Raw genomic sequence first — 12,053 nt, forward strand, 5'->3', positions numbered from 1 at the left:
GGATATTAAGAGAATATTATACGCAATTTGTATGTCAATCATGTTACCATATAAGCATAAGCCGCATTATTTTGCAACATACTTTGCGTTAACAATAATTTAAGGTTTCGATAACAGGAAAAATCAAGTATCAATCGATAGTCACTGTAATTTTAATATATTTGAATAAATTACCGCACACACACGTGTCAAGCTTGCTTGATCTTTCTACATTCGTAAGTTATCTCACTACATAACTCTATGTCATGCCGTGAGATAACTCACGTCCTGAGAGCAAAAGGGCCGAACGTGTTAGGAGTCAGAATTATAATTTGCGATTTAATTAAAAGACACGCATCACATAAATACAACAAATCAAACTATGTGCATAGTATAGTTAAACTATTTATCTGTAATTGAAAAAAATATTTATTTTTATAGTTCATTTTTATTTTAAATCTCATTGGAATTCACGGATCTCAAGGAACTTGGACATTTTTTCAACTATGCTGTAAAAAATTATTTATAACAAATGTTTTTCATAATCTTATACAATTTTAAGTTATATAATCTTATTTCTCGGATTTTGAATTTCAAAAAAAGTCGTTTAATTATTAGGTGTTGGAATTAATTCGTAGCGTTTTTAATGAAAGAATGTTATTTATTTCACATGAGCATTAAAAAATACATTAATGAAAGTACTTCCCATCACTTGTAAAACGCTACGAATTAATTCCAACACCTAATATGTCTACTTTAAGCAAAGATACATTCATTTAAAGTAAATACTAAATCCGCGAATATATCGATAAAGGCCGATTAACTTAATATCGATTAAGGTTAAATAATATTTTATATGTGTCGAATATTTTATTATTGTACATATAAACGTTTTATATTTACACATTTTTTGTTACTCTACTTTCACCAATTTCGTTTTAACAAACTGAATTTAGCGGATATATCTTGCGACATAGTTAACTTGAACATATGCACAAGCTCTGTGGCATTGAACGTCTATTGGTTTTTTAACTTCCGTCACAATTTCCGGTTTTTTCTCCTGTCTTTCGCGGTTTCCTTCGTGACCTTCTTACGAGATACTTCATCCTGTTCAACAAAATAGTTTCCGCTCCTTTCGACCGTTGCCTATCATTCTCACCAAAATACAATTTTTAGATATATTTCCGTCAAAAATTGCTATTTCTCTTGAAAACTGAATATATATATATATATATATATATATATATATATATATATATACAAACGCAAAATTTTGTTTTTTTTTCTAATTGTAAATTTGTTAAATCTACAAATTTAAAAAATTAGTTTAATGATAATATCTTTAACTTAAAATTCTACACATTATAATTATAACTATCTATATAATACTTTAATATTTATTATTAATTAAAAATAATTTGCCATTGTGAAACCCCAAAATCATTATTTCAATATTAATACTATGCGAATTTATTTTCGATAAAGTTCATATTTTTAATAAATATTATTTCTGAGAAGTCCTTCGTGTATGTCTACTTTAAATGACTTTTATTTCTTTTCTGCGTACTATTTTTGAGTCCATTCTTGGAGATAATTTTTTTTAATTGGCTTTCTCCTAACGTTCTTTTCTCTGGTTCTATCTTTTTCAAAATATAGAACTGTCTCCGAACTGTCTCAGAATAAGTCTCATTCGTATCTCGTTAATCTGATCGACTATTTTAACGGTTCTTGACATCGCATGGTCTTCTCTCTTCTCTCTTCTCTCTCTTAACGGTACATAAATAAACCAGGACTCCATCCCAATAATCAATTTTTTATTAAACGCAATTATTATATATATATGCAATCTTTATTAATTCTTTATTTATTTTTCTAAAAATATTAATAAAACAGTCGATGAAGTTTTTTAAAAGCAAATAATAAAGTTAATTTAATGTTCTGTGCATTTTTCTTTTTATATTAATAAACACGTAAAATTGAAAAAAGAAGAAATGTATTTTTTCTTTAATTTTAACATTAATATTACTGTCGGCGTTTAGTTTGTTTTTTCAATCACTGTATTTCACTCGATATTTCATTTGGATTTTATTTTTTCGATCGCTACCTTTTTCCAATTCTTTTTCTACCTATATAATATTGTATTTCTTTTTTCACTTTGATGTTATTCTCTTCGACCTTAGCTTCTTTCTCTTTATTAACCGTCCTACAAGTTCTACTTACTGCAAATACTGCGATGAGTCCCGATCGACCATTTCCGTGGATAGTACAATATTTTTCGTTATTATCTTCTCTACCTTCTCAACGATTTTCTCACCGACACTACTATCTAGAGATGAAATTTTTTTAATGACGGCTTTATCATCTCATTCAATCTTTCACGTCTCCATTATCAATATTTTTAGTGTCTTGATTTTTCTTCGTTAATTTGTCAAGAATCTCTTGTTCCTCAGACGTAAGAGTCGCTCTATTCACGAAGTTTGCAATGTTAGCTGCGTGTATCATCAACAAACGTTTTCTCTCCTCCTTCGCACGTTCCGCCTCAAGTAGTTCCAATTTCTGTTGCTCTTTAGCGATTTCCTCAATCCTAGCAATCTCCTCCTCGCGAATCCTGCGGCGGTGTTCAATCAAACTCTCCAGGTCCTTCCGGTACTGTATTTTCATCCTTCTTTTCGCCTCGGCCGTGCACCTTGCCATCTTCTCATCTTCCATAATCTTCCTCATGACTTCCTCGGCCCATGCTCTATCCTCCTCAACGAAACGCAGCCTGCACTGTTCCGTGAAGACTATCTGTTCCCGTAAACTAGCTGCCAGTTCTTGCTGCATCTTTTTCCTACGCATCGTCTCCTCCATCTCCCTGATTACAAGCTCGCACCTGATCTCCTCCGCTACGAGATCAATCAGTCGCTCTTCTCTCTCTCGTTTTTGAGCTTGAGCGTCCAGCAGTATCCTAGTTGTTTCCAGCAGGACACGTTCGCGCCTCTCTAACTGCTCCTGTCGGAGTCTGCTCATCTCCTTCGATCTCTCCTCTATCTCCTTCAAGTACTCTAGATCTTTCAGTCGCTTCTTCTCTTCTGCTTCGAGCTCCTCCTGTCGACGGGCCTCCCTTATTTTCTCGAGGATCAGTCTCTCTTGTCTCGTCCTCTCTACAAGCTCGCATTTCTTCTCCACCGCCTTTGTGCGCTCCTGCTCTTCTTGCTCTCGGTCTACTTCTTCCAAGAACTTCCTGTACTCGCGAGCCTCCTCCACAATGACTCTTTTTTGTTCCTCCTTTCGTGTCAACTGCTCGTCCAATTGCTGTCTGTATTCTTTCGATTTCCGTAGCGTCTCCGACTGACATCGGAGATTCTCCTCCAACACTTCCTGTTGTTCCTGACGGATCAAGTCGGCGACCTCGCGTTTTCGCACGAGCTCGGCATATTTGTGAGCTTGTTTCTCATCAAGCTGAGCCTGCAGCCCTTTCACCATATAGGCACGTCGTAATTCAGCCGCCAATTCCGCGAGCGTGTCATAAGATTCCCGGTTGCGGCAACTGCTACGAAATCTTGCATATAAAGTGCTCTCGTTGCTTGGGGGTGTTTCTTCCATTGTTAATCGTTATTTTTGGATACTTATTGCCTTATGAATTCAGAGAAGATCGTGCGTTTGTGAGACTGAGATCACAGAATTAGATGTGAGCCGTGGATTAGATGTATTGCGTTTTAACTTGTTGGAAACTGGTCATAATCTTCCGGGTTTGCCTGCAAGGGTTACGCTAGTTCATTATAGTCTTGTAGAGAATGGATTAATTTAAATGTGAAAATAATATATATCTATACATTTTTAAGAATATAATTCATTATGATTTATCCATTAATTAGTGACTGATATATATATATACTAAGATAAAAATGTAACAAAGATTTAATGATAATACAATTTGTACAGTAATCCAATAATAAAGTAAATGACATCTGAATAAATATGATACCATTGTATTTTAGAGTAAATAGATAAATTAATTAAGATAACATTAAGAAATAAAAGAATAGCTTTTAGAAGTCATCCGTATATATGATTTGAATCATTAAATAACGTATTGAAAAATATATTAGTATTAGATATTTGTAAAGGATTAAGTTTGAGCGATTAAATTCGGTAATATTTATTGCATTAGTGTCCTTTTTAAATCGATCAAATCAATGTTTTCTCTAATGCTATTGTTTTTTTCCAAAATTTTTATGTTGATTCATAATTACAATGTTACAATTAAAATTATTGCAATATAAAAAATAATAGTTAATTTATATTATAACATGTTGGTATGTACACTAATGTAAGTGTAAGAGATTGATGATAGAAGAAAACTCATTCCACAATTTTTCTTAACGGTAATTATTTAATAATCATCTTATCTTCTATAATGGATTGTGCGTTCGCAAATGCTCGTATGTCTTGTCACGTTGCTAGCTAACGACCATCTATCCCTATTCTAACGATATTTGTCACTTCGACGAAATCAAATAAGATAGTCAAAAACCTTGGACTTGAAAATAATTAAGTCTAACGATATTCTCGTCAACAATAAGATTTTACATTTCAATATTTAATGTAATGTACATAAATAATTTATATTATTACAATTGTGTGTGTATATTGAGAGAAAAATGTACTAAATTTTAATAAGTAATTGTTTATAAATATTTGCTAAATAAAAACTAATAATAGTTAAATCAAATTAATAGTATCAAATAAGTACATTTAACAAATATTCAACTGGCATTATTCAAACAAATATTTATTAAAATTTAGTACATTTTTTCTGTGAATTATTAAATTAATGAATTATTAAATTAATTAACTCATTTTTAATTATTGTTATATACATATATCTTAATTCTGCAAATTAAAATATCCATAAAGTATCTTTATATACTCTTAAAAAAACTTATGCATTAAACATTGCCATTGTTATGGTTGATTTTTGCTCGTTAGAGTAAGCCTCATCATATTATGCCTTTTTGTCTGTACACTTTTCTATTCATTCTCTGCTTTAATGCGTCTGAAGACGAACGTGCTAATTAATTAATGCATCATCTGATTCGACATCGCGCGATTCATGCGAGAAACATGACGAGAAAGAATCGTTCAGCAACAAAAAATTCTTCACACCGATGCTATGAGTCGCATTTGCATCTCGCATGACGCGAGACTTATGCTCGTACACAGAGCCACATTAACGTACAGATTAACGGTAGGTAGGTAGCCTTCACGCTGGCTACTTTTTCTTTTTCTTGTTCCCCTTCCCTTCTATTTTTTTCCTTGCGGGACTTAAGTGCGCTTGGGAATATTCGCACAATGAATTAGGTTAATCCAAATTTAGTGGTGAATGGGAGAAAGGGGCTGCGATCCTACTTTTTTCATAATGACTCTATTGTTGATAGTATGAAAATGGAAACTATTGTTAGGTTTCATATTCGATCCATTCGAAACAAAACTTACTTAGGATCATGTTAATTAGGCGTGTTTGAATTTCGGTAAGAATATAAAGTGACTACATTCAATAATATATATAAATAGAATATAGATATATTTATACTTACTAATCCTTAAGTAGGATTTATCAATCATAAAGCGATTAGCTTCTATTAAATATTTAGCGATCAAGAAACGCGAAAGTGTAATTTATGCCATTATTAATAAGGATTTTTGGATTTATTATTGAATTCTCTCTCTCTCTCTCTCTCTCTCTCTCTCTTTCTCCTCTTTTTATGTATCCTATTATAGATATTTAATACCGTTAACCATATATCATGTCTATATAATGTTTATTTAATATGTTGTACAAATTAATAGAAAAATGATTTATGCGATGCTTGTCAAAAGATGAGAAAAATCGGATACTTGTTTTTACAAAAGGATGAAGTGCGTTACATGCGAGGATCGATTTAGAACGTGACGAAATGACTTATACAAATCATCGTTCGAGTTTTCTAAAAAGATACCCAGATTGAATCAGCACTCTGTCCCTATGACTTTGACATATGTGTTCTACAATTGCGAGCCGCTTGTTCGGTTAACACAGCTGCCGGTTTGAGTGCAGGACTGTAATTTACTAGAGTGCCTACACAGCATACATTTTATCAAAACATCAATGGCAGGATTTCGCAATAACGCTATTGACAGATCAGTAATATTCAAACATTTCTTAGTTTAACACAACAAATTGACTAAGGCTAATTCTACAATGTACTTTCTGTTTTTTGTTTCTTGCTGTTTGTCTCTTGTCTTATTGACCAAAAAGGCAAGAGACAAACAGAGACAAACAGCAAGAAACAGGAAACAAAGAGCACATTGTAGAATTAGCCTTAGGTATAACAAAAATTTAAGTCAAAATTTTGAAAAGCGTAACTTATTTAATACAAAAATTTGCACTTACAAAAATATTACAAATGATTTCATTAAAATTACATTACAAACTATAAATTAAGAAATTCTCAATTGCTTTATTACGAAATATTTTTTAAGAACTTTTATAAGCAAAACTTTTATTAAAAACAAATTTTTTTTAAATAAAAAGAACTAAAGCAAGATTATTTCAAAGATAAAAAGAAATTCTAAAATACTTATTACAATAGTCACAAATGTAAAAAATTTAAAGATAAAGTATATGAATATTTAATAGAAAATATTCTTTCGATATAAGAAAAGAGAGCGTGCAATAGCATTCTTGTGCAACTCAAGGTCGCTTATTTGATTAAATAATAGCGAGTCTTGCTCAACGAACCATTTTGTTTTACGAGCAACGATATAATTATTGCCGACGGTTAAAATATATGTAAAGTATGTAGACCTTACTAATAAGCGCAATATCATTTGTCCGGTGAATAGCTTGAGCGTAGCATTACTCTCTATGCATATGCAAGAGATTTTATGGAGTAGACGTTCTGCGAAATCACGAACATTTCAGTCTCATAAATTTAATAATAATTGTTTCAAAGACATGTAGAAAGATTAATAACGATAATTTTGTTTGCATCCAAGATATGTAAACATCTCGAGAATTTAACGATCTTTAACGATCTCTATTAATGTAGATTAACTTTAATCTGGATTCAACTTACTTATCTTCTTCTAAGAATTAGAAGTCTTAAAAATTAGAAAAAGATGAAGAATAAGAGAGATGAAGAGAGATTAAAGTTAATCTACATTAGAAATGAACATAATAATAAAATAAGAGAAAAAAGGTTCTACAATTCCATAATAAATTTGAATTTAATAAGGAGAGAGGATTTTTCACTTTTAGAGAGTTTTTTCTTTTCATATGAACTTTTCATGTACTTTTTTCATATAAATGAGAAATATACGTTGTCTGGTAAAAATATTTCGCAATAATTTTCTGTTTTATATAAAACTATGGTATTTCAAATGAGATAAAGAGCCCAAAGGTCTTTTTTCATTGTATATTTTGTTAAATAACTTTTCCGTTTTCCGCGAAAATTTCAATGTTTACGAAAGATGTATCAAGATTCCCAATTGTCATATCTATTGTATCACCGTATATATTGAGAAATTAAAATCTCATTAATTAACCAATTCTTGGTTAATATTGTGTTTTTTCAATGAAAACACGCGGGTGACTCCAATCGCACGAGGACGCGTGCGCCGTCATGGGATTAGCAAAGAAAACGAGATTAACGTACCTTCTATGCGCAGGTCCGGATACACCGAATTCGTGCACGATTCGCAGCAGCCACGTGCACCAAAACACTAAATGTATAACAATCGAAGGTACACCGAAAAACAAAGGAATCTTTTGTTTGGCGTTTCGTGTCGCTTCGGGCGCCGTCGGAACAGACGCGAGTCAGGGCGATGAATCCGCGCGGTCTTCTTCACCACGTTTCCGGTCCCGTCGTCAGTTTGCCGGTTCGGAACACGCGATTCGGAGTACGCACTGGCTTAATACGAACGCCACGACGGATTGAGACCGACTAACCGGCTTTCCGCGTCAGAGCACACGCGAGCCGAGGCTCCGCTCTTTGCCGCGGCCCCTTTAAAACCCATCCCTCCGTTGCCGTTGGGCCCCTGCGGCCCGCAGGAAACCGGCCGGATGGGTTCTACGGCCCTGAGAGTGGATGTCGGGGGCGTGCGATTATATGCGCGATGCCAGATATGCGTAGAGTGTGAGGCTCGAACACGTCGGGATATTCGAATCGATTTTGTAACCGCGAACTATACCTGTAATTATCGAATAATCGCACTGTCGACTATCTCTAAATATATTTGGATGTTCTCTCCATAGTTCAGACTCAAATGCGACAAACTATGTAAAGTTGGCCTCTCAATTTTTGAAAAAAATTAACTTTTTATAGTTCGATTGTTCATCACATTCCGAGACAAGTTGATTTTTCGTTTGCACACTTTTAGTTAAAAATTATTTAAGTGAGGTTAAAGTTGATGTTACGTTGATGAAAGTGGGCCTAAGAATTTCTAAAAAGATGAAAACTAAGTTGAACCGAGATTAAAGTTAATTTACGTTGATAGTAATATAGTTCATATATATAGGGCATATAGTTCTTACTATATTTAACATCTTTAGAAAGTATTTTAATATGTAATAAAAAAAGAAAGGGTAAAAATCATTATTTAATCAGGCTCTTAGTATTTGCTCTTAGTATTTCAAAGAAAATAAATGCGCAGGATAAAGTAATCGATTTTTATATCTAATCGTGCCTAACTATTAGGTACTAATTATGTATTAAGGATTAATTTGAAAATTTTCGTACCGCTAATTTCAATATTTGGATAAACTTGAAAGATACACATATAAGCTGCTATTTATAGTCTATTCTTCTTATAAGATCATCTTAAGTAAAGTTTTAAGATGTTAATTCAATTTTATGACAGTTTTATGATATCTTAAGATTATACTTAAGACACTCTTAAATATAAGAATATTTACCCAACTATGAATACCGTCATAATCGTGGTAATTAATCATTCGTTTATAGGGAAATGTAGTTGTATACACAAATATCTTTAAAATATGAGTCATTTAATACATTTATATAAACATTTATAACTGGCGCAATTTCTGAAGCAAACACATTCATAAAAAATTGAAATCTCTACCTGACAAACCTTTTCCTACAAATTTCCGATATAACATATGTTGCATTTTATCTTTAAAAAGAACCTGAGAATTTTACAAATTAACAATTAGAATCTCAGAAGTTTTGTAACGATCGGAATGTGTTGAATTCAAGAAGTGGCATTCTGCAAAGAGAGTGCCGTACAGGAATGTACATTTTCTTATCTTCATTTACTCCGCTCGCGAACTGTGCCGAAAGGCAGTACACGAGTGTCGGGATATAAACACAAATTGGTTCCATTTTTATGGATTTTGATAGCGGCTGGCCAGTCAATGTCTTTCGCACTTTTGCGAAAACCTGTTTCTGCGTCGTGGTTCGAAAGGAAATGGCGCATAATCGCCCGGGGATTCAAGACTCGTCGGTTTCGACGAAAATCTTTTGACGATGCAAAATGAGAGATACAGAGAGTGCGTATTTAGAAATGGTTTCAACTGAATGAGTACGTGACTTAATAGCATTATTAAAATAAGCTCAACGACGGCGGCGGCGGCGATGCTATTACTCCTTAGAAACCGGTCGCTTTAATAGACTCGTAAAGCGACTTGATATGAGGATAGTGACACTAATCACCGTAATATGCAAGCGCCCTTATTGTACGGTCACGCCTCTCAAGTTGTCATCTTTATGCGCACGAGCATGAAGAACTAAGGATTTTACTCTTGGAAGAGATTATTAAAGAAGAAAGAAGTTAATACCTTTAGTTATAAATCTAGTCATACATGTACCGGAAAGAACAATTTTGCTAAAAAAGTATTTTAAAGTTTAATTAGATACAGATTTGAAAGTAATTTTGATAGACCTTCAAAATAAGTATTGTATCGTGTAGAACCCTAAACATCGAACTGCGATAATGCAAAAAAAAAAATAAAGTATAATATAACATGATAAAGATGTTTATATATATATATATATATTCCTCACATTGAAATTTCTATTGTACATATGAGTCTTTATATGTGTCCTTTGCGACTGCCGGTTAAAATGTTAAATATGACTAAAGTGAGTCGTTATACTGGCCATTTGAGACGCTCATGATTAAGGTATGGACGATACGTAAATGCCCTCGAGGGGGATCATTTGCGCTCTCCTCTCATTCTGCCCGAGAGAGCAAGAAATAGAAGAAGTGGGAGAGGAAAACGAGGAAGCGCGATGGGAATAAACCGGACGATGACGATGAGAAATATCTAAATTAACGTGAAGGAGGAGCGTGGCACATGTAAGATTAAGGCCGGCTCGTCCGACATGACCGTCCTGCCTGCCCCGACATGATACATTGCTGCCTTATACGAAATAAACGATCCTACGAGGATACGTAGAAGTGCTTACGTACGAGAGATATTTTCGCAAATTTCGATGCAGCAAAGCATAGAGATGATTTATAAAAGTATCAGGCTGAGAGAGAAAGAGAGGAGATGGATATTTTAAAAAAATTTCAAAATGTAAAAGGATAAGTGGTTGAAGTAACCAAAAATGGGACAAAATTTTATTTTATTTTCAAGTTTGTGTCGATATAGACTTTAGTTTCTTTCAATATCTGACACTTTTCTGTTATAATATTAACATACAATTTCCAACTCGATATGAAGAATATCATATCGCTTAAGCCTATTAAGGCTTTTAACATAAGAATTTTAATATTTTAAAGTAGTATGTTAAAAGTAGAATATCTTTTTTAATAATGAAGAAACTTGTAATAATTTTAAATCACTAGCTGGAGTGAATTGTATTTTAATAAGAAATGCTTCCAAAATTACAATAATGAAACGAAATTGTGGCTTCGTGTGCTTTGCATACTTGATGTACGTGTTTGGTACGAAAATTGCAGTTGAATTATCGACCACAACATATAGGAAATTTCGATTTTAACAAAATTAGAGTTGAGCTTGGAAATGCAAGTTATCAGAAAGTATCTCCAACCTTGCACACATGAACACACACATGAAGCACACATGATATTTAACTCTATACAATTATGGGATTAAAGTATATTAATTAGAAACTTTACTTTTGATAATTAACTTTGTTAATTAATATTCTTTACCCTTGTACAGGACGCTGGTTTTCCATACAAATTTTAACAATGTATTTTGAGTTGAAGTAAAAAAAAAGTTACATAAACACAAGCTCTAAAATGTTTTATTAAAAAATTATAGTAAAAATATGAAATCTGCAAGAAACAATTTTTCATTTCTAACAAGAAGTTTTCATTTTAAAGTCCGTCCACCCATGTACAAGTTTGACATCGATGTAATGGACTGACATGTGTATGTTTACGAGAAACGGCGTTTTCAATTTTCGTAACAGTCATGTACAATCATATGAAAATCCATATGCTATATTCGAGAAACAGTTTGTCAACGTCAGTTCAATTGTAATGTATGGGCATAATGTATGGATATAAACTAAGGTGAAATTGTTTCTTGCAGATTTCATATTATTTATAACTTTTTAATAAAGCACTTTAGGACACATATTTATATAATGTTTTTTTCTTACCTTATTGCACATATTGTTAAAGTTTGTATGGAAAATTAGAAGATACTCTGTATGATAAATTACATTAAATATGAATAATAAATAATATTATTTTTTATAAAAAGTAAACGATATTAAATTAATATACTGTAATAAAAATACGGGGTCTTTCTTTAAGAAGTATACAAGTTTAAAAATTGATTTTTAAATGTAATATATATTATTCAGATAGAGTCAAATATATCGAAACTAAATTTTCAAAGTATCAGTACTCGACTTCGTCAGAGAAAAAGAAAACAAAGTTGATATGGGATTCATCTCGTGCATTTATATAGAAAATTCATACATCAAAAATTCTACATATACTTATAAGTTTTACTTTTCTTTTATAAGGAACACATTTCAGTAAAGTCAGGATTTAGTTGACTTGCGTTCTCTACAAACTTCGTTATTTCGCCGTTACATAAAAAT

At 32.5% G+C, this 12,053-nt stretch overlaps 3 protein-coding genes across 4 annotated transcripts in view; 1 reads left to right on the forward strand and 2 right to left on the reverse strand.

Moving 5' to 3' along the window:
- The window catches only part of sprt (PDZ domain-containing protein sprite), an 82,314-nt gene extending 74,526 nt beyond the window's left edge, over positions 1 to 7,788 (reverse strand). Inside the window, exon 1 of one of the 2 annotated variants that reach the window (XM_011069027.2) lies at positions 7,659 to 7,788. The gene's annotated coding sequence lies outside the window, so the exon portion shown is untranslated. The remainder of the gene's footprint in view (positions 1 to 7,658) is intronic. The other variant, XM_087408394.1, reaches the window with a different exon arrangement.
- Positions 1 to 12,053, forward strand: part of LOC105153894 (uncharacterized) — a 125,718-nt gene that overhangs the window by 14,555 nt on the left and 99,110 nt on the right. The window lies entirely within an intron of this gene.
- Positions 1,251 to 7,793, reverse strand: LOC105153903 (uncharacterized). Its single transcript, XM_087408411.1, has 2 exons — positions 7,659 to 7,793; positions 1,251 to 3,716 (listed from the first exon to the last, which is right to left on the reverse strand). Exon 2 carries the CDS (start codon positions 3,562 to 3,564, stop codon positions 2,347 to 2,349), a length of 1,218 nt encoding a protein of 405 aa, XP_087264537.1. The 5' UTR covers positions 3,565 to 3,716; positions 7,659 to 7,793; the 3' UTR covers positions 1,251 to 2,346.

The sequence above is a fragment of the Acromyrmex echinatior genome, chromosome 8 (assembly GCF_024713525.1).
Source record: "Acromyrmex echinatior isolate Ae372 chromosome 8, ASM2471352v2, whole genome shotgun sequence".
Lineage (NCBI taxonomy): Eukaryota > Metazoa > Arthropoda > Insecta > Hymenoptera > Formicidae > Acromyrmex > Acromyrmex echinatior.